At 44.3% G+C, this 24,232-nt stretch overlaps 1 protein-coding gene across 1 annotated transcript in view; it reads left to right on the plus strand.

Annotated features, from left to right (window-relative positions):
• LMF1 (lipase maturation factor 1) overlaps window positions 1-16,366 on the plus strand; it is a 352,396-nt gene extending 336,030 nt beyond the window's left edge. Inside the window, exons 10-11 of the mRNA XM_066576613.1 lie at window positions 6,798-6,910; window positions 13,577-16,366. Of these exons, the coding sequence (XP_066432710.1) occupies window positions 6,798-6,910; window positions 13,577-13,763 (300 nt within the window). The 3' untranslated portion in view covers window positions 13,764-16,366. The remainder of the gene's footprint in view (window positions 1-6,797; window positions 6,911-13,576) is intronic.
• Window positions 16,367-24,232: the final 7,866 nt, after the last annotated feature.

Here is a 24,232-nt window from a genome sequence, read left to right on the forward strand (position 1 = left end):
GAAGGTCTCAGCAATGATTAGCACTGATTAGCAAGTTAACCTGTAATTCTGGTACAACCTCTTTAACTATTGTATTACTACTGCTCCTTCACTCTGAGAATTGTGGGTATCCCATTAGTCAGACCCCCACCAATGAGAAAGGAATAGCATATCATAAAAATATGCTATCCCGTCTTACAGTGGGACAACCCTCTTAATTTTAAAGCTGTAGTCGAGTATTAAAAGGGTTATCCCACCAAAAACATATATCACCTATTGACAGGACAGGTGATACATGAAGGATCACAGTAGGCCTGACCACGGGGTCTACCAATGATCGTGAGAATGCAACACCCAAGTCCACCTAGTGAATGGAGAGCCCTAGCACATATGTGACAACCACTCTGTTAAAGGGGTTTTCCAGGACTCTAATATTGATGACCTATCCTGAGGATAGGTCAGCAGATCGGTGAGAGTCCACTATTAGACACCTCCACTAGTCAGCTGAGTAAAGAGGCAGCAGCGTTTGTATGCAATTTTTTAAAATCTGTGATGGAATCTTGCAGCAAGTGTGCGATTCCCCTGCAGCACCACCACAGGTGATATAAAGTATTACATGGCGTTCATTGAAATCAGTGGGCTGCCTGTGTAGTTTGCACAATTGTCTGGTCCTCCACAGATAGACTGTTTGTAGCCACTCTCTGCTCCGGCTAATTGATTGAGGTCCAGAATAAGGGTATGGCACACAGGGCGACTGTCGGGCATGACAGCAGTCTCAACGATTATCACAGGACAGATAATCGCTCACTGAATGGAGGCGGAACGGACGGAGATCTCTTTTGGCCTCCATTCCGAATAAACAGGCTGTTCATAGATGGACTACCTGCTTACACGGCCTGACAGTTACTTGGTTTTTAGGTGAGCTGAAAACCAAGCAATTCCGAAAAGTGAGCGATGATCGTCCGTATGACCTGTCGAGTCCCATGTTTGAATGGGCTGATAGTCGTCCATAATTTCTATTGTCCGCCTGTGTGAAAGTACCCTAAGATAACCACCACCCCACTTTTAACTTTCTAATAAGGTTTGTGAAATGGGTTTTCTATACATTATTAGGAAGACAAATTCTGTGCTTTTCAGGGGTTCAGGAAAGCTGGGTGCCTAATTGCTTGTCCCAGCATTGTTCTCTTCTAGACCACCAATATGGCTACCTTAACCACTCTGATGGGGGTCCTCACCCAGCTTTCTCACATTCCGTTAGACAGGTTAGATAGATTAGGCCCGATGTGTACCCTAATAGGGGATTTCACCCAACTTTAGTGAATGGCAAATCTGCCTACTTGTTAGCAATACGGGAGGCGTAGATGCATTATATATCTAGGCATTCAGGAATATAGGAAAGCCAGATAAGAGCTGCATTAGCAGCCATGTCTGTTTCCACCCAGCTTTCCCAGAAACAGATTGTTATAATATTTAAAGGGGAAATGCTCCTTAATAGGTTTACACCAGTTCAGTAGATGCAAAGACCCCCAATATGGAGAGAGGGTTAAATAAATCCCTATTACTACAAAGCCAAACAGAGGCGAGCCCCGTGAGTGGAAGTCGCTCGTATTTACTATGCGGGGCAGCGTCCAGTAATAACACAGGGTTCTGGGTTTACAGTTGAAAAGACAGCGGGCAGCTGGCACCCAGGGGAGGCAGACATGCTGGAGGGATAGGGCATTGTACTGGGGGCAGCGTGTATCAGCGGGCGTGTACAAGAAAAATATTTAGCCAATGCTGCTCATTTATGCAGCGGACCCTTGTAGCTGCGGGCAATGTGTCACTGTGACAGCCACCAGTTGGCATCATCACAGTGGTGGTGCCAGCACAGAGTGTTTGTATATGGTCTGGCATCAGGAAGCAGCAAGTTAAGGAACAGTTCCTTACACTCCTCCAAGATGTTGTCCCCACTATTACTTGTAAATAAGCCATAGCAAGAAGGGATGAGTTGGGCCCCTTCTTCTCAAGGGCCCAATAGCAGCAACATGGTATATGTGTATGGCATATATGGCCTTGGGCACTCACAACTGCAGTTCCCATAGGTTTTTATGGAATTTGACTGCCCAGCATGAAGTTTTATATTTGTTTTTAGCTGTTAAAATTCAATTCCACCATAGTAATTATATGGGAAAGCTGAGTGACAACCAATATGGCCACCACTACTGCACCCCAATTCAACTTACTTAGGCTCCTACCCTACCTTTAATGAATTATATGTCCTCCGCTACCTCACAACAAGACCTTATAGCTTCCACTGTCACCCAACTTTCCTGTACTATAGGAAATCTGGATGGCAACCGCCATCAGAATAGTGGCCATATTGATTGTCACCCAGCTCTCCTAAAGCCAGATACTACTGAAAGCAGCTCCATAGTATATTTAAAATGTTTTTCAAGATCCCTGCTTGCTGTCAGTGAAAGGGAATTTAATTCTTTTAATCCAAAGATCCCAAAGCCACCTTGCTCACATCTGTCCCTAGTTACAATTCCCTGAGTGCAATCAGAGAGCCAATGTAATGAAAACCTGAAGCACAAAGTATCTTAAAAAGTTTCTGAACTTTTTAAACTTTTTACACAAGTCTGAATCCCCCATCAGAGGGAATAGTATGGAAATAGATATCAGTCACAAGGCAGGACCCCCTGAACATAACCTAGCTCCTGGTGTGACAGCCCCCAGAGGTTGAGCGCCTCCTGCTACTGCAGATCCAGGCCTGATGGTCTTGCACGGGGCTGGGATGCCGCTGCCAGTCAGGAACGTGCGCTCGGAACAATGCACTAGTGTTTCACGTCTCGCCTTCTGCCAGTCTAATTCACACCTCACATCCTGACACAAGCCAGCAGCATCTGACTGCTCCCATACCACCCGACTAACAGCGTGCTCCACACTTAGGGACCTTCTGCTGATAGCTCTGGGATTTACACCGCCAACGCGTTTCACAGGTTCTAGCTTTCGCTTGTCTATAATGGAGTCCACGTGAAGGACCTAGAAAATAAACATCATGCGGGCACCTCTGGCACACCACCGCCTGTGGGCAGTGCCAGCCTGCAGACATACAGAAGCCATCTAGCAGCTGCAAATTTGGGTGGGAGGGGTGGCTGGTAGATCATTTAAGGGAATTGCTGGATGAGCGATTCCCTGCTCATATTTACATCGCATGTATCGTTGTAGGGAGGCAGAATGTCCTGTATCATTACCAGAAACAGCAGAGGAGCCGTCACAATGTGCTAGTGCCCTTCTCTACATGGGCAAAAATCCAATGATATCCGCAACAGATATCCACACATTCACATATTGACTGTCGCAATCTGCATGCGGATTACTCTCAATCAATGGGGCTAATCCAAGTATGGATAACTCAACGCAGATTCTGTGCCTTCGAGGTGACATGGATAGATCTAGACTACAGCTTGGATCCCCATTCAAAGGAATGGGTCACTTAATTGCTGAGAATTGTCGCAGAGTCTATGGTAAAACACGCCATGTGAACAGGGCCATACCCAGATAATATTCTCTCAGGCCTCGTTCACACAAGCATATGCGGTCTTGGTCTGGATATGTATGCACTGACTGTGGGCAGTGATGAAGGAGGGGGTTAGTCACAGGGGACATGGCAATGTTAGCAGTGGCCTGCCTCAGGAATGGGGTCCCATATTGATACACCCCTTCAGTAGATGGAGAATACCTCCCACTAAGAAGTAATTGTCTTTTATGGAAATTCAAGCTCCACCGTCATCTAAGTGGGGTTCAAGTGGGGACCCCTTATTTATTGCAGAGCACATATTAAAGGGGATCCCTGCAGAAAACATCCACCTAGCCTTTTTTGCAGGACTTGTTGATAAAATGTCTTCAATATGAGCCTCTGATTCTGGTGAAACAAAGACGGCCGCACCACTTCTCTTACTACGTGATGCGCACTGTGTATTAGCATGCATTGGTAGTCTAAGACATTACATGCTGCTCTGACTGGCCAGCACTGGTCACATGGGCAGCACTGGCCAATCAAAGCAGGTGTAGTGTAATGATGCATACTAATACACAGTATGCACCAGGTAGGCAGAGAAGCGGTGCAGCCATCTTTGTTTGTCTTGGACTGGAGGGGCGCTTTAAATCCCAACATCCTACACACAGAGGTTGGGAAGGGGTTAACCTCTGGTAGTTCTAGGACGCACTCTTGCATCACAAGACACTGCCATTATACTTTGGAGAAACCAATACGTTGGGATATTTAATTACGCTGCTTTGCAATCCCCTGCCAACCGGTGTCCATGGTTAGAAGTTGGCAGTGCCCTCCATCAAGCAAGAAGCATCGCCAACGTCTCTGCCCAAACTACTGGTGTGGAAAGCAAGAAGCTGGAGTCACGTCGTAAACTAACCGAGGAGCAAATGGCGGCACCGCGGGCAGCGCCCTGACACATATCCCACACCGAAATCCAGTCCATAGCTGTGTCTCCATTAATCAGCAAGGGAATCCGCTCCTGCCATAAACACGTCTCCTTGTCTGCAGAACTGGCTCTCACTTCCGTATGCCCACTGGGAGCGGGCTGAGCATGAGTCATTCACCCCGAGTGGGAAAAAACTGCCAGGAGCCATGCCAGTCCTGCCACAAGGCCCCGTACGCCTCACTCTGCAGCACGGCGGGTGATGTAAGAGCGACGTACCAGCGGGAGAAAATGGGAGGAAATGAAGGTTTATTTGGAAATAAAAATGAAATTTAATACATTATTGGTGCTTGCCGAGGCAGAAACTGCAGCAGGCGGCGTGTTATTTGCACCAGGTGCTACGTGCTCATGTAACATCCCACACTTACCACCAGGTGGCGCTGACTTTAGGCTCAAACAAAAGAACAGACGGTATAAAGGGCTCTTATAATAATGTCTCTCTGTTGTCTAGTATGTGAGACTATTCCCAGGCTGCCTAGTGTTACATGTATATTAAATGCTTTATAGAGAGAGAATCGTAGCCAGTATAGGGAATCACAGCTGCAGAATGAAGCGTTTGTATGCTCCACACACTCCACAAGCTGCGCTTGCCAGCCTTTGCTTACAGCGGGCCTTGTCTGACGCTCACGGACACCATTTTTTGGCAGGTTACTTTAATAAATATTGTGCCCGTATTGCAAATAAAACTAGAAAGCTGGCGGGGGGGTTAATAGAAGCCTGGAAAATGTATCATTTGGGTATAACTATGGCGCACTTGCCGATCACCTCATTTTTATGGGCTGTTTATGCAGTCTTATGGGGTGAGATATATATACTCTGGCTGGCCACTTTATTAGAGCCCCCGACCATTTCATGATTACTGCCTACCTGTATGGAAATTAGAGATGTGACCCCGGAGTGCAGCATAAAATCACGTGACACGTTTTCTGTGGATCAGTTTTAGTGTGAACCCACATTAGATGGGAAAATCCAGCGATCTAAGTGACTTCCAACAAGGCCCGGTCATCGGTACTAGACTAGCCGGGGCCGAAATATCACTGCCAGCCCTGTGGGGTTTTCTCATGTAATGATGTTGAGAGTATATAGGGAATGGCGCACTTGAGGAAAAACATTCAGTGAAAGGGGATCCTGTGGACAGAAACACGAAAAAGGGGTCAGAGGAGGATGTCAGGAATCGATTAGAACAGCAGGTGCTGCACAGTCAGGAGCGGCCGAATACATTGCTGGTGCTGCAATCAATATGTACTAACACACAACTCACCGTTTCTTAGCACAGATAGGCTACAACAGCAGACGAACAGTCCCAGCGCCATTCTGTCTAAGGCCGGCTTCACACCGCTATTTACGTGAGCAAAATGTGTATGCGCAATACGCAGAGAATAGAACCCATTTCAATGGATTCGTTCATTTTTCTGTTTTTTGTGCATTTCGGACGCACAAAAAAATACACCATGCTTTATTTTTCTGCGTATTTGCATACCATAGAAGTCAATGAGAGATGTGCAAGTGCGCACGCAATACGCAAGGAGATGCATGACAGCGTAATTCTGCTGGAAAAAGAACACATTTGAAACTCATTAAGACTAATTAGTCATTCAATTTGTGCATCTTTGCTGCACGCAAATGGGCATGCCCTGTGGGTGCACAAATTACAGCAAAATACGACAATGTGCGCAAGAAAGCAAAGTTCATTCAGCAAAAACGCTATGCTCATGCATGCGCAAATATGCATACGCCTGTGTGACGCCGGCCTAAGACGAACAGAAAGACGAGACTCCAGGGGGCAAAAGAGCGCAAAACTTGTATCACTGAGCAGCGGAATACATCTACAGGTCAGATGGACCCAGATTTCTGTTGCTGATGGGAGTCAGAATTTGGCACAAGTAGCATGAATCGCTGACCCCTTCCTGCCAGCTGGTCAGAACATGTCAGTACCTCCATCTAATCTGCAGCAACTACAAGAAGCTTCCTGTCCGCAGGGGCCGATATTCCTGCAGAATGTTTTTAGAACCTCATGGAATTTACAACACGGCACTACTGAAGAACAATAGAGGTGCAACACCCTATTAGATGGGGGTCTCTAATAAAAGGGTCATTCAGTGTATGTGTGGCAGTGACTCTTTGCAACCTTTCCAGTACTGAATGAAACATTAAACTGATTGTGGAGATAGAATTGCTCACCCTGCTGGCTGTCAGTAGGTACTGCACAAAAATATAAAATATAATAACTAGTGAGGTCTTCAGGATTCATCCATCATACATTTATATTGTAGGTGTATTTTCAGGACTTTTGCTCTGACTGAGATTACTATATCTTGTGTTTTTTCCATGCCCTGCCAGACCTATGAGCAGAATGAATGGGTAATACACCTTGCTGGGAAGCTACTAGCCAATGATCCCGCAGCGACCTCGCTCCTGGCTCTCAACCCCTTCCAAGAGAAAGAACCGCCCAGGTGAGTGACTTGGGGATAGCAGTTTGTAAATATATTAGAAGTGTTCCAGATTATTACCAATCAGCAGCACTGCCCTGATTTTAACATGATCGCAGTACTTGATGTAACAGTTTGAGGGCACTGTTGTTCACGAATATTTTTAAAAAGGACTTTGCTCTTGCTGCTCACGGTGGTGAAAAGTGGTACTGCAAGTAAGGGAAAAAAATAGCGTCTCCTCATCAGGCCTTTGAATTTTTTATGATGCAACCCTGTGTACGACCAGGTGCCCCCCCCCTCCCCCCCTTTCTCTGAATTATAGGAAATATGTTTGGTTTGTTTAAGGGTATCGCAGTATGCCTGTGCTATTCTCTCAACTACACCTTTTTTCACAGAACAGCTAAGAGCAGGACAGACTCAAAAAATGATATATCATGGGATACAGCTAAAAAATAAAGGGTCCCAATTCTACTATTTTAAAGTCCAATTGTCTGTGGACTCTCCCAGGATCATCAGTGTAAAGTTATGTTATGACTGGAGTCTCCCTTTAAGTAGCTGTTATCTGATCTAGTTTTAACAACAGTGACCTACTTCCCCCGACTTAGACAACCGCAGAGAGTCCATGTGAACTGGTTACAGTAGGGGGGACTGTTTAAGCCCTATCACTAGAGCTACTGCAACATAAAAGGAATTACCAGAGGACTCACAAAGTGAAAGCGCTTTTCAGTTTATTGTTCATTTTGCTTTATTGCCTAATACTGTGGCCTGCTCAACAAGTCAGATAATCATGGCCTGGGACCGTGCCAAATCCGAGCCGGGATTAGGTTACACCTCCCCCGCATATTAAATCCACAAGAGTCCTGCTTCCTGTCACCTTATCGGGAGGCGAGGCTTAGAGCAGGACTTAAAGAGTTAACCAAACGTTATATAAGTGTGTGACTGTGGTAGCTGATGTTCGTAGTCACACGCTCATGGCACTATCACAATGTCCGATTTAAAGGGAATGTCCACTCAGGTCAAACATTATACGCTAAGTAATTTCTTAAAATATCTTATTTTCTTTTTTTCTGATACAAAGCTCCAAATCCCCTGCGTAGGCATAGAGTTAAATGAAAACATTCTGTCTGCCTGCAGCCGACACTAGGGGGAGCCCATGAGCTTATCGTATACTGTGTTGTTATGGAGTACGCTTCTGAGCTCCCCCTACTGGTGGCTGCAGGCAGAATTTTATTAAACGCTATATCTGTGCAGAGGATTTGGAGATCAGTATCAAAAAAGATGAAGCTCGGACCAAATAGTGGGCCTAGTTAGACATTAAAAATAAAATGGTATCTAAGGGTAGATATTTTCTTTAACCCCTTCCCACTGCAGCACTTTTTCTTTTGTTTTCATGATAAAAAAGTGCAGTGCTGGCACTACATCTTTTCTTCTGATGGTTTCACTTTGTGGTATAAATAATGATATTTTAATAAATTGGACTTTTACGGTCGCAGTCATACCAGTCTTGTTTTTTATTTTTTTATGTGATTACTTTTCATATTCTGTGTTTTTAAGATTTTTTTTAACAGCGTCAATCATGCAGCATAAATTACACAATACGGGTTTTTTTCTGCGGGTTCGTACGATTATAACGATACCAAAATATAATTATTTTTGCATCGTTGCATTCAAAGTCGCATACGTTTTTGGGAGGTAAGATGAATAAAGTAAGCATCTTGACTCTATTTTTTACGGGTTTTGCTGCGCAGGATAATTAGTGTGCTCAAATTATAGTACAGGTCGTTACGGATATGATGATACCACATTTGTGGGGTTTTTCTTTAGTTTTACATTTTTTTCATACAAATAGAGAAAAATGAGTACAAAAGGTTTTTTTCTTTCTATTTTTTAAAATGTTTTTTTACACTATTTCTTTAGTTTTTTGGCACTGTTTATGTCCCTGAAGGGTACCTGATTAATAGCAGCTATGATCACTATTATAAGGTATTGCAGGACTTATGTACTGCAATGCCTTATCGCTTGTAATAACCATTATAGGCAATGGCAAAGCAGTACGCCTGTAGCCATGGCAACCCGTCAACCCTCCACGATGTAATCACAGGGTTCCGATGACATCACATAGGGAGCATCCTCCCCATGTGAACTTTTTACATGCCGCGATCTACATAGATCGTGGCATGTAAGGGGTTAACAGTGCGAGTCGCTGTCCTTATACACTCCCGCTGTTGCACCTGGAGGCTGGCTTTTGGTAACAGCCGACCATGGCTGACAGATGGTGTGGGCTCTCTTCTGATCTCGCGCTATCCACATGACGGTAAGGTTAGGGAACTCGAACTGGCGATCATTTGATTGCTTATACAATATACTGCAATATTAGGATATTGCAATTTATTATATTTTTGCAGGTACTCCATTAAGCCCTGCCATCGGCATGACTTAACAGACAGAAATACATGGCAGTCCTGTGGGCTTCACAAGGCCCTAGGCTGCCATGTCAGTCCAGAATTATACTGAGCAGCATGATGGAAGCCCAGTGGACCTCATTTTAGTCAGTTAGATATGTTAGGCGCCAATCATATCCGTTAACTCCAGAACAAAGCTGACGCGGCAGCATCAATAGGTGCAAAAGTTAAAAACTTTATTCTCCCATAGCAGAAAAAAAATGGCAGCCACGTTTAGACCTGTTGGTCTTTATCAAGCTTGCTTGCATTAAAACTGAACAACGGATCGGCCTGTGAAAACAGGCAGTCATTCATTTATGTACGACTGCTTGTACTGTAAATGGAGGCAGGCGGACCAGAACGATCCCAAAGTACAGGAACAATCCTTGCTGGGAGAATCTGTCATCAATCTGCGCCCAACAGATCGTCCCATGTAAAAGCACAGTGTGCATCAGGTAGTCAGAGAAGCCGGTGCGGCCATCTTTGTTTGTCCAGGCCCGGAGGGTCGTTTCACAAATATAGCTGCTCTTTGGGGTAAAATAGAACAGAGTTTTACTCTGCTTGCTGCCAGTGAATGGGAACATTTTTATTTACTTCCAAAGACTGAAAACTCATTTATTTCTAAGGCCGGCTCCATACGAGCGTACGGACGGAGGATGATCTAGACTGGATGCAATTGTAACAAACCCTCAGCTGTGAGGTCCGCACGGGTTTTCAGTCTTTGGATGCAAACAACAGAGTTCTAATTTCACTGACAGTAAGCAGAGATCTTGAAAAAGGTGAGGAACTAATAAGCGTAAATCTAATTAGAAAGCTGCAGCGCTTTTCATGTTACGAGTAAACTTTATTTCCAAAAAAAAGTGGACTATTCCTCTAAGGGGTTAATGTTAAAGGGGAAATTCTCATTAGCCGTGTATACAAGCATCGCTATAATCCAAAGACAGGGCAACATTATACAAAACTGCTCTTTTTTTTTTCCCAACTCCCAAAGTGTCCCCCATTTAATGTGCCAATTAACCAGTCTCTTTGACCTGACGCGGTTTATTAGCGCCAGTGATATACGCACACGCGTTCCTATTGCCGAAACATCTCACCTCGGCCACAGAGGAATTACGGTGAAACGCGAGATTCAATCTAAAAAAAAAAAAAAAAAGTCAGCCTATTAATTGCCGGAGACTTTACACACTGGGATGACTTTATATCCGCGGCTCACAGGCCCGGGCTGAAAACCGTGAGAGGCTTTTATGGCTTTTAATGAATTTATGTTTCTCCACCAACGTCCTCGCTTTGATTTACAATTAGGAGGGAAACCCTGCAAAGAGGTCTCCAGATAAAAAAGCAAATCACATATATTAAAGGCAGGGATGGAATAATAAAACTCATGTTTCGGCTTATTCCCCACCCTGGCTGCCCTTGTCAGGTCGTTAATTTTGACAGAAAACACAGTTCCTGTTTTTCCCTCCAAAAACCTCTCAGCTGTTCAGCCAGGGGGACAGCTGTTGCCCTCTGGAACTAATTACAGCTGTCTGTGAGATTTACCCCCCCCCACCCCCCCCCAAAAAAAACTCAAATATTGCTTCTAATTTTTAACGCGTACAGTTGGAAGATGTCATAACACCAGGGCGCTTATGTGATACGACCGTGCGTGCCCCCTCCTCCCCCCTGACAGCTGCTACCGGACAACATGGAGTACGCCGCGTTAACTGCTTCCCTGCAAGTTGGAGCTCAAAAAGCAAAATTCAATTTGAGGGGCATTTCCCCTTTAAATGTCATTTTTTTCACTATTACAGCTTCCACATTGTTGTCACTCAACTTTATTGCGATCCTGAAGGGCAAACAGGTAACTGCCATTGAAACTGGAATGGAGGCATATTGTTACCCAGCTTTTTAGACTAGATGTCCATTTGGAAGCTGTTACAAACTGCCCCACAGGAGGCTTTTCCTGATCCTTAATGTGACCGTCTGGTTTCTGGACAAAGTCCTGTCCTGGGAAAGGAGGGGCAGGGGGTATATTACCTGCAATTATTCTTCTCTGCTGCCCTTCTGATTTGCTGGTTCTGGATCTTTTTTTTGGCCATCCAATATGGCTGCTGCAATTTTCTAAGTACCTAATGCACACTGTGCACTGCATTCTGATTGGCCAGTGCTAATCATATGAGCAGCTCTGGCCAGTCAGAGAGCAGGTATAGTGCATTGGTAGTCTAACGCTATCAATACACCGTGGGCATTAGGTAGTCTGAAGATTTCATCAACCATCTTGGATGGCTGAAAATGGGACCTGAAACTGGCGGATCGGAGGGACAAAAATATATGCTTCTCCTCTGCTCCCGAGACAGAACTTTGTAATCAGAAGGTTTCTGTAATCTGTCTAGTTAGCAATAATCTCCTGCACTCATATATTCCGGAGTCTTGGAAAGGCTTATTAGTTGCCATCCGGTTCCCCCAGAATCAGATAAGAATCAACAAACAATTTCTACCAATTTAGAGGGATTGTCCAGTTTAGGAAATCTCTTTTCATACACCTTATTGGGAAATTATGGGTTAATAGAGTGTCCTCTTTAGGATCCTTATCTGTTGGCTGTAGTGGGGAGCTGCCATAGAGAGCATCGCCCACACTGGATGATCTGTCCTGTTGCGGTACACAGACAACCTACTGAATTGAATGGACACTGTGTAATGCTTTACTTCCCCTCTGGAGGCGCTGTAGGGAAACAAAACACTTACAGGCCTTTTACACAGAATCGTTACTGTTCAGGTTCTTGCTGAATCATGGAAATCTGAATGTAAAAGCTGCCAGCGACTGAACGGTGGACCATATTATTGTTCATTTTGTGTTCTATGAACGCTGGCCAGTTACTGTGAATGGAGGCAGACGACCAGAGCGACCTCCATCCGCTCCGCCTCCATTCAATAAGCGATCATCACTCCTGTGTGAGAGCACAGGAATCATAATCACTGGGATGACTATATCATCCCATGTAGAATGACCCATACTGCCATATAAAGGTGATTGCAGGGGTTCCATCGAGACATGTTTAGGTAATGGACAAGGGACCTTTCTGACAAGTAGGGATTGTGTGAAGTGGAGACCCCCTTTATAATATTTAGCAGGGGCTTTTCCTGTGACTAATGTATGGCCTGGATCATGAGCAGGTCCAGATTCTTCAGTGTCCGCACAACCTGCATTTTAGGCTCTTAAATGCTAGTTCAGTGTCCCAACTATTTAAGCCTTGGGGAAAAAAAATAACCATGGGGCAACCCTACCAAAAAAAGGGGGTGTGGTCGTGGGCGTGGCTTCTCACAATGTATGATTTTACCCCCCATATTCCGTGCCCCCGGCAGCCTCTAGTAGAAGCAGTGCTGCTGGCCACTTCCTCGTCACCTGGCCAGCGGCATTGCGCTCACTATAAGCTTCCAAGTGCCCGGTGAAGGAGGCTCCGAGAGCGCGAAGACTTCGGAAGTGAAAGGGAGCACGGTATCTCCCAAAATCAACTGCGGAAGCTAAGCTGATTTCAAGTCAAAGTCCACACCCATGGCGCTTATTTTGAGTCTATGTCTTTTGTGGAAATGCAGCGGATTTTGCAACATTCCTGCTATGTGTAAACATATCCTCTAAGGCTGGGTCACACGGGGCTGATTTGCTGCAGAGTGTCCATAGCGGACAGTCTGCAGCAGATCAGCATCATTTGGTGCGGTTTTGATGCGTATTTTCAGTGATAAATGGGGAACTCTGCAGCAGAAACAGCAATAAAATTGACACATTGCGAAATTAAATTGCGCTCCACTCGTCAAATTCCACACAAGTTTTGTGCAGATTATTCCCGCAACTTTTAGATGAGATTTACAAAATCCTATCCAGTTTGCCACTACTGTAAATGCCACTGAAATTACGCAGCAAGTCCGCCCGGTAGGAAAGCACAGGAGCGCTAGTTGGTGGACCGCTAGAAGGCGATTTTGCTCTGGACCCCCGTTCTTGTGATTGTTACGGTTCCAAGCATTCAGACCCAAACCGACCCGACACATCCCTTATTCTGCAGAAAGATGATGTTATTTTCGTGAGGAACCGCGTTTAAGAAGTGACAACCAGTTGGGGGACAATTTATTCCCCCATGCAAAGATTTCTGACATCATGGGGAGAGTTTGGTACCCAGTTAGTCTTGTCAAAAATAGTTCTCTACCGTTCAGTGACTGAAGGGTTCACCTCGTCTCCTGTAATGAACCATGTTTCTCCTTTTTCTGCCCCCTGCAGGTGGATTAGAGGAGAGCACTTCCGATACAAATTCAGCCGCATCTGGGGTACACATTCCTCTGAGGGCAAGTGGTGGATACGGAAGAGGATTGCCCCATACTTTCCACCTCTCAATCTTGAAGGGCTCAAGAAATATTTCCAGTCTCGGTCTTGGCCTCTGCCTTCAACACCAAGCAAGGATAAATAAAAGTTTCTACCTACTATATGGATTAAAGGGGTATTCTGGGACTTTGATCATTTTCTCTATTGATGATTAACAGGTCATCAATAGCGGGGACCTATCGCTCAGACCTCCACCGATCAGCGGATTTCTGGTACCACTGTTACTATTGTCAGCAAAGGAAGAAAAAAAGCGCTAATCATAGCGCAGTGGCCTGGTTTGGTACTGCATTGAATTCAATGAGAGCTGAGCTGCGCTGCAGTGCCGCAATGGTCTTCCTGCACAGACCATAGCAACAGCAGCACCGATCAGCAGGGATCAGGGTGTCAGGTTTCTGACGATCATTTATTGATGACCTGTCAGTCATCAGTAGAGAAACTTAGCAGAGTTCCGGAATACCCATTTAAAGTGACCACCTTAGAGTGGTCTTATGAATGTAGCCCACAGTACTGCACCTAGTACAAGACCAATTCCATACTTAAAGAGCACCTGCACTTTCACCTTCGGAGACCTTCTGTTCCATCCGCCATTTTTGGCTTCTTACGGCAACCGAAGATGGCTCCATATAGTGCTATATAAGCAATATATGGGGCCATCTTCACCTGGCGGAAGGAGCCGACAATGGCCGATGGAGCAGAAGGTTTCCGAAGGGGAAAGTGCAGGTGCTCTTTAAGCACAACTCTATCCCTTTTATTTCTGGAAATGACTGTTACCTCCAGTATACATGCTGCACTTAATCAGAGCAATGTTATATCTGACTATGATCTTATAGCAGGGGGCGCTGTTGCTTTGGTGTCTAATGAAAAAGTGGATCCACAAACGCAGTGGTGAGAAATGGTATTGTATTTGCATTATCAGGAAATGTATAGGAAGCTCCGCCCATGCTTGGAGGAGGATGAATTATGCATTACAAAGCATCATGGTCCCAAAGTTCTGTATGATAAAAAATGTATTTCTGGGTGATTTATTTGACAAAATGAGTCTAAATGTCTACATGGATATTCATCATAGGTGGGTATGTACTTAAAAGGAGTTTTTGCAGTACTTGACTTTTAATGATTTATCCTCAGGATAGGTCATCAATAGTGGATCTGTGGGGGTCCGACTCTTGAGATCCCCACCAATCAGCTGATATTGGGCCAGCTGTCATTGCGGACAGAGGAAGCACACAGCTTTCTCAGCGGCCTCGGTTAGTACTGCATTGAACTCAGTGTAAGCTTCACCTGCAATACTAACCTAGGGCACTGCACTACAGACAGAGCTGTCTGCTTCCGACTCTGTCCACAGTGACAGCTGGCCTGATATCAGCTAATCGGTGTGGATCCCAAGCGGCGGACCCCTGCTGATCAACTATTAATGACCTGTCTTGATGATAAGTTATCAATAGTAAAGTGCCGGGATACCCCTTTAATGTTATTTTAGCATTTACTTGTTCAGCAGTGTATGAAATGTAGAGATGTAGCAGAGCTGAGTTTGTGTTTAAACTGTGTCCTCTCTCCTCCTCCAACTTATGCTGCTATCTTTTGGTGTCTGAATTGAAGGGGTTGTCCGATTTGATTTTATTATTTTAATAGCCCTCACACTGCCCACAACCATTTTTTACATAACCCTCCATTGGCGCATTGGTTCTTTGTTCCAATGGTGCATCACGTGATCTGTGACATCACCACTAGCTCCCGTATACAGTAACACCGGCTAGGACCTGAAAGTCCAAGCCTTGTATATGAGATGCCGCTGATGACGTTTTGATTGGACCATGAGCCTTCAGGACATTGTATAGCCATGTGACTGCGCAGCCAATCACGTCATCGCTGCAGCCAATGTACACGGAACATGGAGTGGCGACGCTGAAGCATTGGGCATTACAAAGTACTGAGTTGTTGGGGTTTTTTCCATCATCCCTTCCATTGCTACCAATGTTTAAAGTAAATCAGAAAACCCCTTTCACATTGCACAGTATTAACAGGGCATCCATGCCAGCAACATGAAGCCTGGCTTCAGTGGTGATGTCATTATGGATGCCAATGACATGCGATCTGTATGGGGAATTAGTCACGGATTCGCAGTGAGCTGGTTTGGGCTCCTTGACCTGAAAGCAAAGCAATGTCATAGTGCATTACGACAACTGTGCTTGTATAACAAACTCAGCTCTGCTACCTCTGCATGTACAACATTCTCAGGCTTTAAAAATGTGAAGATCATCCCATCCAGCTTTCCTTTTTTTTTTTTTTAGGTATTTTTGATACTAACCAGTTTTCGTTCAGCCATAAAATACACTTGCACGTTTATACATAAGTGGGGCGGCTGCAGCACAGCCTCGTCTGGATTCTGGCCATTGCTCACAATGAATTGTTGGATACAGCATCCAATGTAACCTGCTGCTTTCAGTAATGCTCAGCGGTATTGTGTTATGTGCGGGAATTCCCTGCAAAACACGTCCCAGCTGTTCTGTTCTGTGCAAACCATAAAATCCTAAACCCTTCTGCTTGGAATTCCGTCCATTAGCCGCATGCTTATCTAGCAGGGCTTTACGACTTGCAAATTTGGTAGCAAAATCAGAAATAAATGTTCAAATTTTTTTCTTTTGCTGAACTGACCAAAATTAATAAATTTTGATACTTTGAATCATTTTCTATCAGCACATGTGATTTACTTACAGATTGCAACTTAGGACACACGTTAGAATCCTTAGACCCAGTTCATTTTAATGGGAGACTTGTGTGATAATCAACTTTTTTTCAATGTACTTTCTGTTAATAGCTTGTGGTTTTCAAGATCTCTGCTTGCTGGCCTGAACATGTGATGGGCACAGAGGTGTACGTCTCATTGAGGGCTTATTTAGATGACCGTATATCGGCTCGGTTTTCACACTGAGCCTATATACGGTGTCCTTGTCTGCAGGGGGGGAGGATGGGAGAGCCAGGAGCAGGAACTGAGCTCCCGCCCCTTGCCACTATTTGCAATAGGAGGAAGCGAGACAGGGGCGGAGCGAAGTCCCGTCGCTTAGCTCCGCCCCCGCCCCACCCCTCCCATTGCAAATAGTGGCAAGGGGCGGGAGCTCAGTTCCTGCTCCTGGCTCTTCCATCCTCCCGCCCCCCGCCTGCAGACAAGGACACCGTATAGCGGCTCGGCGTGAAAACCGAGCCGATATACGGTCGTCTAAATAAGCCCTAAAAGACAGGGTGATATATGTACTGTGACGCGCCCTGCACCTTTGTGCTCATTGCATGACCAGGAGACAACTAGAGATCTTGAAAAGCATGAGACATTAATACAGAAAGTATACAGTAACATTGTAGACCATGAAGAAGCTTTCTTTGCTCAAAACTGGAACATTCCTTTAAAACGACCTTCTGGTTTCGTACAAAATTCTGTCATAGGACCAGAGAATGGGTTGGGGGTGATACATTACCTGGAATTGTTATTCTCTGCCGGCACTCTGATTCATTGGTTCTGGATCCCGTTCCCGGCCTTTAAAGATGGCCCATGCAATCTACAGACTAGTTTATCCCCACGGTGCATTATTATTGTTGATAATACGATGCACTGTACCTGCTTTTGATTGGCCAGGTGTGATCACGTGATCAGTGCTGGCCAAACAGAGAGCAGTGCAAAGTCTGCATTAGTTAGAAAACTGTGTTGGCCATCTTGGATTGCTGAAAACGAGACTCGGAATCAGCAGATAGGAGGGACAACTGCAGGTAATACATTCCCTTCTCCAGGATAAAATTTTGTCCCGATGTAGGAGTGTTGCTTTAATTTTGCCACAAAATCTTCGTCACTGAGGCAGAAGGATCAAAAAGATTAAAAAGTTGCATCAACGCTGCCTAGAATAAAAAAGGTGACATGAGTCCTTTCATCGCTTCTGGTTAGCTGTAAGGGCTCAGGCTCATTTGTTAATGTAACATATTTGGTAGGTTTACTGCAACCCCTTTCTCTATGTTTATCTTCTAAAAGGTAGAAGAGAAAACAGGGGGATCTCCTATCTTGGACCTAATTTTTACCAACAGGGAGGGAATGGTTGAGGCAGTAAGAGTGGCTGGGACCTTAGGAGGCAGTGATCATGCTATCCTTGAATTTTGGATAACAAGGAGAGGAAGACCTGAGAAAACTCAGACCTCAAGGTTGGATTTCAGAAAGGCAGATTTTAATGAACTCAAAAAGAGGAGAGGAAGAATCCAATGGCTGGATGTTCTTAAGGACACAAATGTCCAAGAAGGGAAATATTGCGAAATGAGATTCTCAAAGCACAATCATTAGCAATCCCTAAAAGAAGGAAGAATGGGAAGCATTTAAAGAGACCAGGATGGATGAACACAGAACTTGCACACATGTTCAAAAGGAAGAAAAATATGTTAATCAAATGGAAAGAGGGGGGAATAGCTAAAGAAGAATATAATGCAGTCTGCAGAAACTGTAGGGCAAGTGTCAGAAAAGCTAAAGCTAATAATGAATTGAGGCTAGCAACAGAGGCCAAAGACAATAAAAATGGATTTTGGGGGTCAAAAGCAAAAGAAAAGTCAAAGATACAACTGGATGCTTACAAGATGAAAATTGTGAATTGGTTAAGAATGATGTTGAGAACGCTGAACTTTTAAATTCCTATTTTGTATCTGTTTTCTCTCAGAACGTAGATGTAACATCAACTGATCTTCCCTGTGCTATTGGGGGAATAAAAGAATGCAGGCTATCTATAAGCAGATAGATGGTGAGGGAACACTTAACTAACTTAAATAAATTCAAGTTTCAAGGTCCAGATGAATTACATCATAGGATACTAAAGGAAGCAGCGGAGGTAATTGCTGAACCATTCGCTGTAATCTTTGAAAACTCATGGAGAACAGAAGATTGAAGAAGGATAAATGTTGTCCCTATCCTCATGAAGGGGAAGAAGGTGGATCCAGGAAACTACAGGCCTGTGAGCCTGACCTCTATACCGGGAAAGATCCTTGAACAAATTATTAAACAGCATGTTTGCAAGTATTTGGACAAGAATGGAGTAATTTACCAGAGCCAATATGGGCTTGTAACAAAAAGTCATGCCAGACAAATCTAATTTCCCTGTATGACAAAATCGTGGACTGGGTTGATCAGGGAAATGTAGTGGATATAGTATATCTTGACTTTAGTAAAGCATTTGACAAATTATCATCAGTGGAAAAATTACCAAATATAGGATTGACAAGGCATCTGTTAGGTGGATTCACAACTGGCTGAGTGATCATACTCAAAGAGTGGTCATAAATGGCCGCACATCCAAGTGGAAGAATGTATCAAGTGGGGTACCACAAGGCTCTGTCCTAGGCCCAGTGTTAGTCAACATTTTTATAAATTATCTGGAGAAGGGAATTGAGGGGAAATTAATCAAATTCTCTGATGACACAAAATCTAAGAGGGATGTCTAAAGGCCCTTTTACACACAACGATATCACTCAAAATTTGTTCAAACGGACGAAAATGAGCGATAATCGTTACATGTAAACGCGGGCAGTCATGCTCTATTCGTTCAATTGTCTTTCAGCCCTGGTTTTTAGCTGGCATAAAAACCATTGTTAAGCCACTGAGAATTAGTTCCATTTAAATGCAGTTTGTTCAGTCTTTTCAGCAACTTAATGATTTTTTTTCTTTGCATATACAATGAGCGCAGTGTTTACTTATGCCAGTAAAGAACAATGAACTCATTGTATATGTAAGGGAGAAAGACTCTGCTAGCCAGATAATCTGTCACTCAAACACACCCAGCTGCTACCGAGTTTACATAAACTAATGAGGTAAAATCCAGAATAGTAGGTGTTTAATCAAAAATGTCGGCAGTTTGTTCACAATTCGTTCAATCATGCGGTTGTTTAAGCAATAATCGTAGCATGTAAAAGGGCCTTAACACTAGAGAAGAGAGAGGATTCAGGAAAATCTAGACAAGCTGGAACAGTGGGTGTCGACTAACAGAATGGTATTTTAAGGGGAGAAATGCAACATCCTATATCTGGGCAATAAAAATTTAAAAAGCACATATAGAATGGAAGGAATTGTGTTTAAGCAGCAGTACATGTGGAAAAAGACTTTGGCATACTTATAGATCGCAGAGTGAACATGAGTCAACAGTGTGATGCAGCAGCAAAAAAGGCAAACACAATTCTGGGATGTATTAGAGAAGCATAGAATCTAGATCACATGAGGTCATTATCTCCCTCTACACTTCTTTGGTCACACCTCATCTGGAATACTGTGTTCAGTTCTGGGCACCTTCATTTAAAAAAGACCGAAAAACTGGAACAAGTTCAGAGAAGAGTTACCAAGATGGTGAGCGGTCTGCAAATCATGTACTGTGAAGAACGGTTAAAGGAACTGGGGATGTTTAGCTTGCAAGAAAGGTTAAGAGGAGACTTAATAGCTGTCTACAAATATCTGAAGGGCTGTCACAGTGCAGAGGGATCAGCCCTATTCTATTCAGTACAAGGAAAGACTAGAAGCAATGGGATGAAACTGAAAGAGGAGAGACAGATTAGATATTAGAAAAAACTTTCTGACAGTGTGGGTGATGAATGAGTGGAACAGATTACCACGGGAGGTGGGGAGTTCTCCTTCAATGGAAGTGTTCAAACAGAGGCTGGACAGACATTTTGCTGAGATGATTTAGTGGATCCTGCACTGAGCAGGGGGTTGTACCCAATAACCCTGGTAAACTGTATGATTCTATGACCATATTTCTAGAAAGCTATCAATTATCATGAAAAATATTTTTCATGGTTTTTTTTGTTTTTTTATTTATTAGTCAAATGCAAACTAATGTGAATCAGTATGCAGGAGAACATTTGGGGAGCTATAGGACATATGAATGTTTCCAAAGATACCTGTATGTTTATATGGGATTAGGTCTTCTACCGGACCACATCTATAGTTGTAGCTCTAAAAAGGATTTTTGTGGTCTTGACGATGTTAACATAGTGTGCGTACGCTATTTGCGTGCCTTGGCAGTCAATAGAAGACAGTGGGCTACATAAATAGTACAAGGTGCTGAACAAACATTTGGTACGTTAAATAAACAGATGTGGCGTGTCAAACATGCATTCAGCACTTGCCCCATTTGTAACAAGAGTAACAGTGTATTGAGGCATTGCTATTTGAGAAATTTCCCTAAAAGACGTTTACATAACTTACTCCAAAGGGGAAAAAAATGACATCTTAAAGGGATTTGACCAGGATTAGATAAAAGGGTCTGCTGTTTTTTCCAGAAACAGTGCCACGCCTATCCACAGGCAATGTGGGGTATTGCAGTTTAGCGCCATTTACTTGAATAGGGATAAGATGCAGTACCATACACAGCCTATGGACAAATATGTCACTGTTTCTGGGAAAACTGAAGACCCTTCGTTCTAGTTCTTACAGACCCTTTTAATGAAAACGCCATGTCATGGTTCTTTCAATAAAGTTGTTTCACAGTCACTTTCCCTTTAGTGCGAAGTATAGCCATCCCATTTCCTGTCACATCCAGAAACCATCAGCTATTGTCTTGTGCCCTTCTCTCTGAAACGGTGCCAACCGTATGGCGCTGACATTAAGTAAACAACAGCTATACGAGTTGTACCAGCCACCATTTTCCTCCTGTACATTTGTACATACGGGAGGGGGGGAGGTTGGTGTGGCGTTCCCTGGGGTGCGGTAAAGAACAAATGAGCATTTGGGGCTGTTTAAAGCAGGGGGTCGTGGTGCCAGAAAGAGCTGGAACTAGTCCAGAAATCCTTCAGACTTCTGTCACCTCATTAACTTAGAGGTCACAAATCAATTCTTAATTATAAAAGAAAAAAATGAGAGGCGATGGTGAGGCAGGCGAGCGGCACTGAGTGTGGCGCGGGGGAGAAGACGACTCCCTCAGGCTCTGCGCTACAGGTCATTCTCTCTTTACAGCTTTACCAAAGTGATGGCACCATCACGGTGAATTATGAGAACACATAAATCTGGAGCAAAACATCACAGGGCCGGGCCTGAATTGCACCCTCAACGTCCATTATAGCCCTTCACACATGATGTACTTGAGTCCGGCTTCAGATTCACACTGTGCACAGCTTGGCTTCAAAGTATTGGCCCCAAAGTGCTACAATGGTTAATGTTATTATTAAGAATTTAAAGGGGAATTTCAACTTTTCTTAATGCGGCATTCCATAACTTGGGCGAAGAGCGCATCTGCATGAGGCCTCCTACAGAATCAGTGAAGACACTGTGTATAGGAGCATCTACAAGTCATTACTGTATCAGGCACTCAATAGGGTCCATCTGAAGCTCAGATAGGGGGCATCTGAGGTGTAGGCACTGTATGGGTGCATCCGTAGTTGGCACACTGGGGGCATCTCTGTTAGTGGGGGCATCTGAGGCTCAGACACTGTATGGGAACATCAGCTAGCAATTGTGGGGCATCTTTGTGGCAGCTACACTGTAGGGGCATCTGATACAGAGATACTGCATGGGAGCATCTGCAGTTCGCAATTCGGGAGCTTGTCTATGGTGAGCACTCTAGGAACCATCTAGGATGTAAGGCTCGTTTACATGCAAAGATAATGTATCAACAACTAAAAGATTTTGCTATCTTTTTGCATAAAGGGTAATGCCAGTAATGGGGATTAACACTTTATTATCTTCATTTGCATGTAAAAGGGCCTCCATGAGCTGTTTGCAAAGCCCAGCATGTGATTAATGACACGCCCAGCTGTGCACACAGCTGCATTGTTCTGCTTGTAGCTGTCTGAAGAGTGCAATGTTATCTGTCGACTTCTGTGGAGGTAACAGTGTGCAGTCTACTGATAGATAAATGTGTTTGCTTTACCTGTCAGTAGCTGAACGATGGATTTTAAGTTCACCTTAAAATCATTGCTCAAATGAAAAGGGCACGATGCCCGCGTTTACATGTAACGATTATCACTCATTTTCGGTCTCTTGAACAAATTTTGAGCGATAATCGTTATGTGTAAATGGGTCTTAACGTAGGAGAGAATTCGAAGCTGATACACCTATTTTAGGAGCATCTGTAATTGGCACACTGTGGGCATCTCTATGGTAGGCACTCTATAGGGGCATGTGAGCCTCAGACACTATATGAGAGCATCTGTGTAATAGGCACTCTGTGGGGACATCTGAGGCTCGAACACTGGATGGGGACAACTGCAGCTGGCAATTTTAGGGCATATTTGTGACAGCTACTCTGTAGGCACATCTGAGACACTATATGGCAGCCTCTGCAGTTGGAACTTTGTGGAGCTTCTCTATCGCAATTCGCAAGCGTGCAATTTTTGTGCAATGCATTTTTAACATTAGAAAGTCCCATTGACATTTGCGTAAGAAAAAACACAGCAATATCGCGTGAAAAAAAACACGCAAGAAAAACGCAAGTGTGCAAGAGCCCTAAGAAGCATCATAGAGGGAGGGAATCTGAGACACCAGGAGCATCTGCAATTGGCACACTGGGGACTTTTCTGTGGTAGGCACTCTATAGGCAATCTGAGACTCAGACACTGTATAGGAGCATCTGTAGTTAGTACAGTGGGTAACATCTCTATGATAGGCATTCTGTGGGAAAATTATTGTAGCAGGCAGGCTTACCATGTATCAGTGAGGGGTACATCGACGATTAATGAGTATTAGAGATGAGCGAGCACCCAAATGCTCGGGTCCGCGTTATTCGAGTTGAGCTTTTCAAAAAATGTGAGCGCTCTACTAGAGTAATGAACCCCATTGACTATAATGGGAGACTCGAGCATTTTTGTATGTGGGACGCCCGGTCCCGAGCTCTTTTTTTTTTTCTTGGTTCGTATGTCTCTCTCTCTCTCCCTCTCTTTCCCTCCCTCCCTCCCAAAAAATTTGCCATTGACACGGGCGCTGCAGCGAGCAGGGGCCAAAACGGGCATGTCACAGCAGGGAGGAGCCAAAAACTGGGGCGGGGTCAAACACGGCGTGATGCTCGTTCGAGTAACGAGCACCATTGAGTACGCTAATACTTGAACGAGCATCAGGCTCAGCAGAGTATGTTCGCTCAACTCTAATGAGTATCACTATGAGATACGAAGATGATTAATGAGTATCGGTGTGCGGTACATCGACGATCACCAAGTATTACTGTGTGCTACATTGACATTTAACAAGTATCAGTGTGTGGTATATAAACGAGCAAGAAGTGCCTAGATGATCAAGGCTGCATGTCCACAAGCGGAGAATCATAGTGATTCTCAGCTCTCGGGATCTAAATCGTGGCATGCCGCGATTTGCCACGTTTCTCCGTGGTGAGCCTATCTGTTAGATAGGCTCACCGCTGAGACCTGTCAGCGCTTCCCCCTCGTTCCACGAGGAGGAATATCGCTGGCAATTTTCTGCAACGGCCATGGATAGGGGACCTCACAAGTGACAAAACATGGGGGTGGATGACTAAGGTGCATTGCACCCTATCATAGCCCCACAAAGCTCAGGTAATGGCAGACCTGGCATCTGCTATTATTGTATATAGTACCCTG

The sequence above is a fragment of the Eleutherodactylus coqui genome, chromosome 8, assembly GCF_035609145.1.
Source record: "Eleutherodactylus coqui strain aEleCoq1 chromosome 8, aEleCoq1.hap1, whole genome shotgun sequence".
In the NCBI taxonomy this organism is placed as follows: domain Eukaryota; kingdom Metazoa; phylum Chordata; class Amphibia; order Anura; family Eleutherodactylidae; genus Eleutherodactylus; species Eleutherodactylus coqui.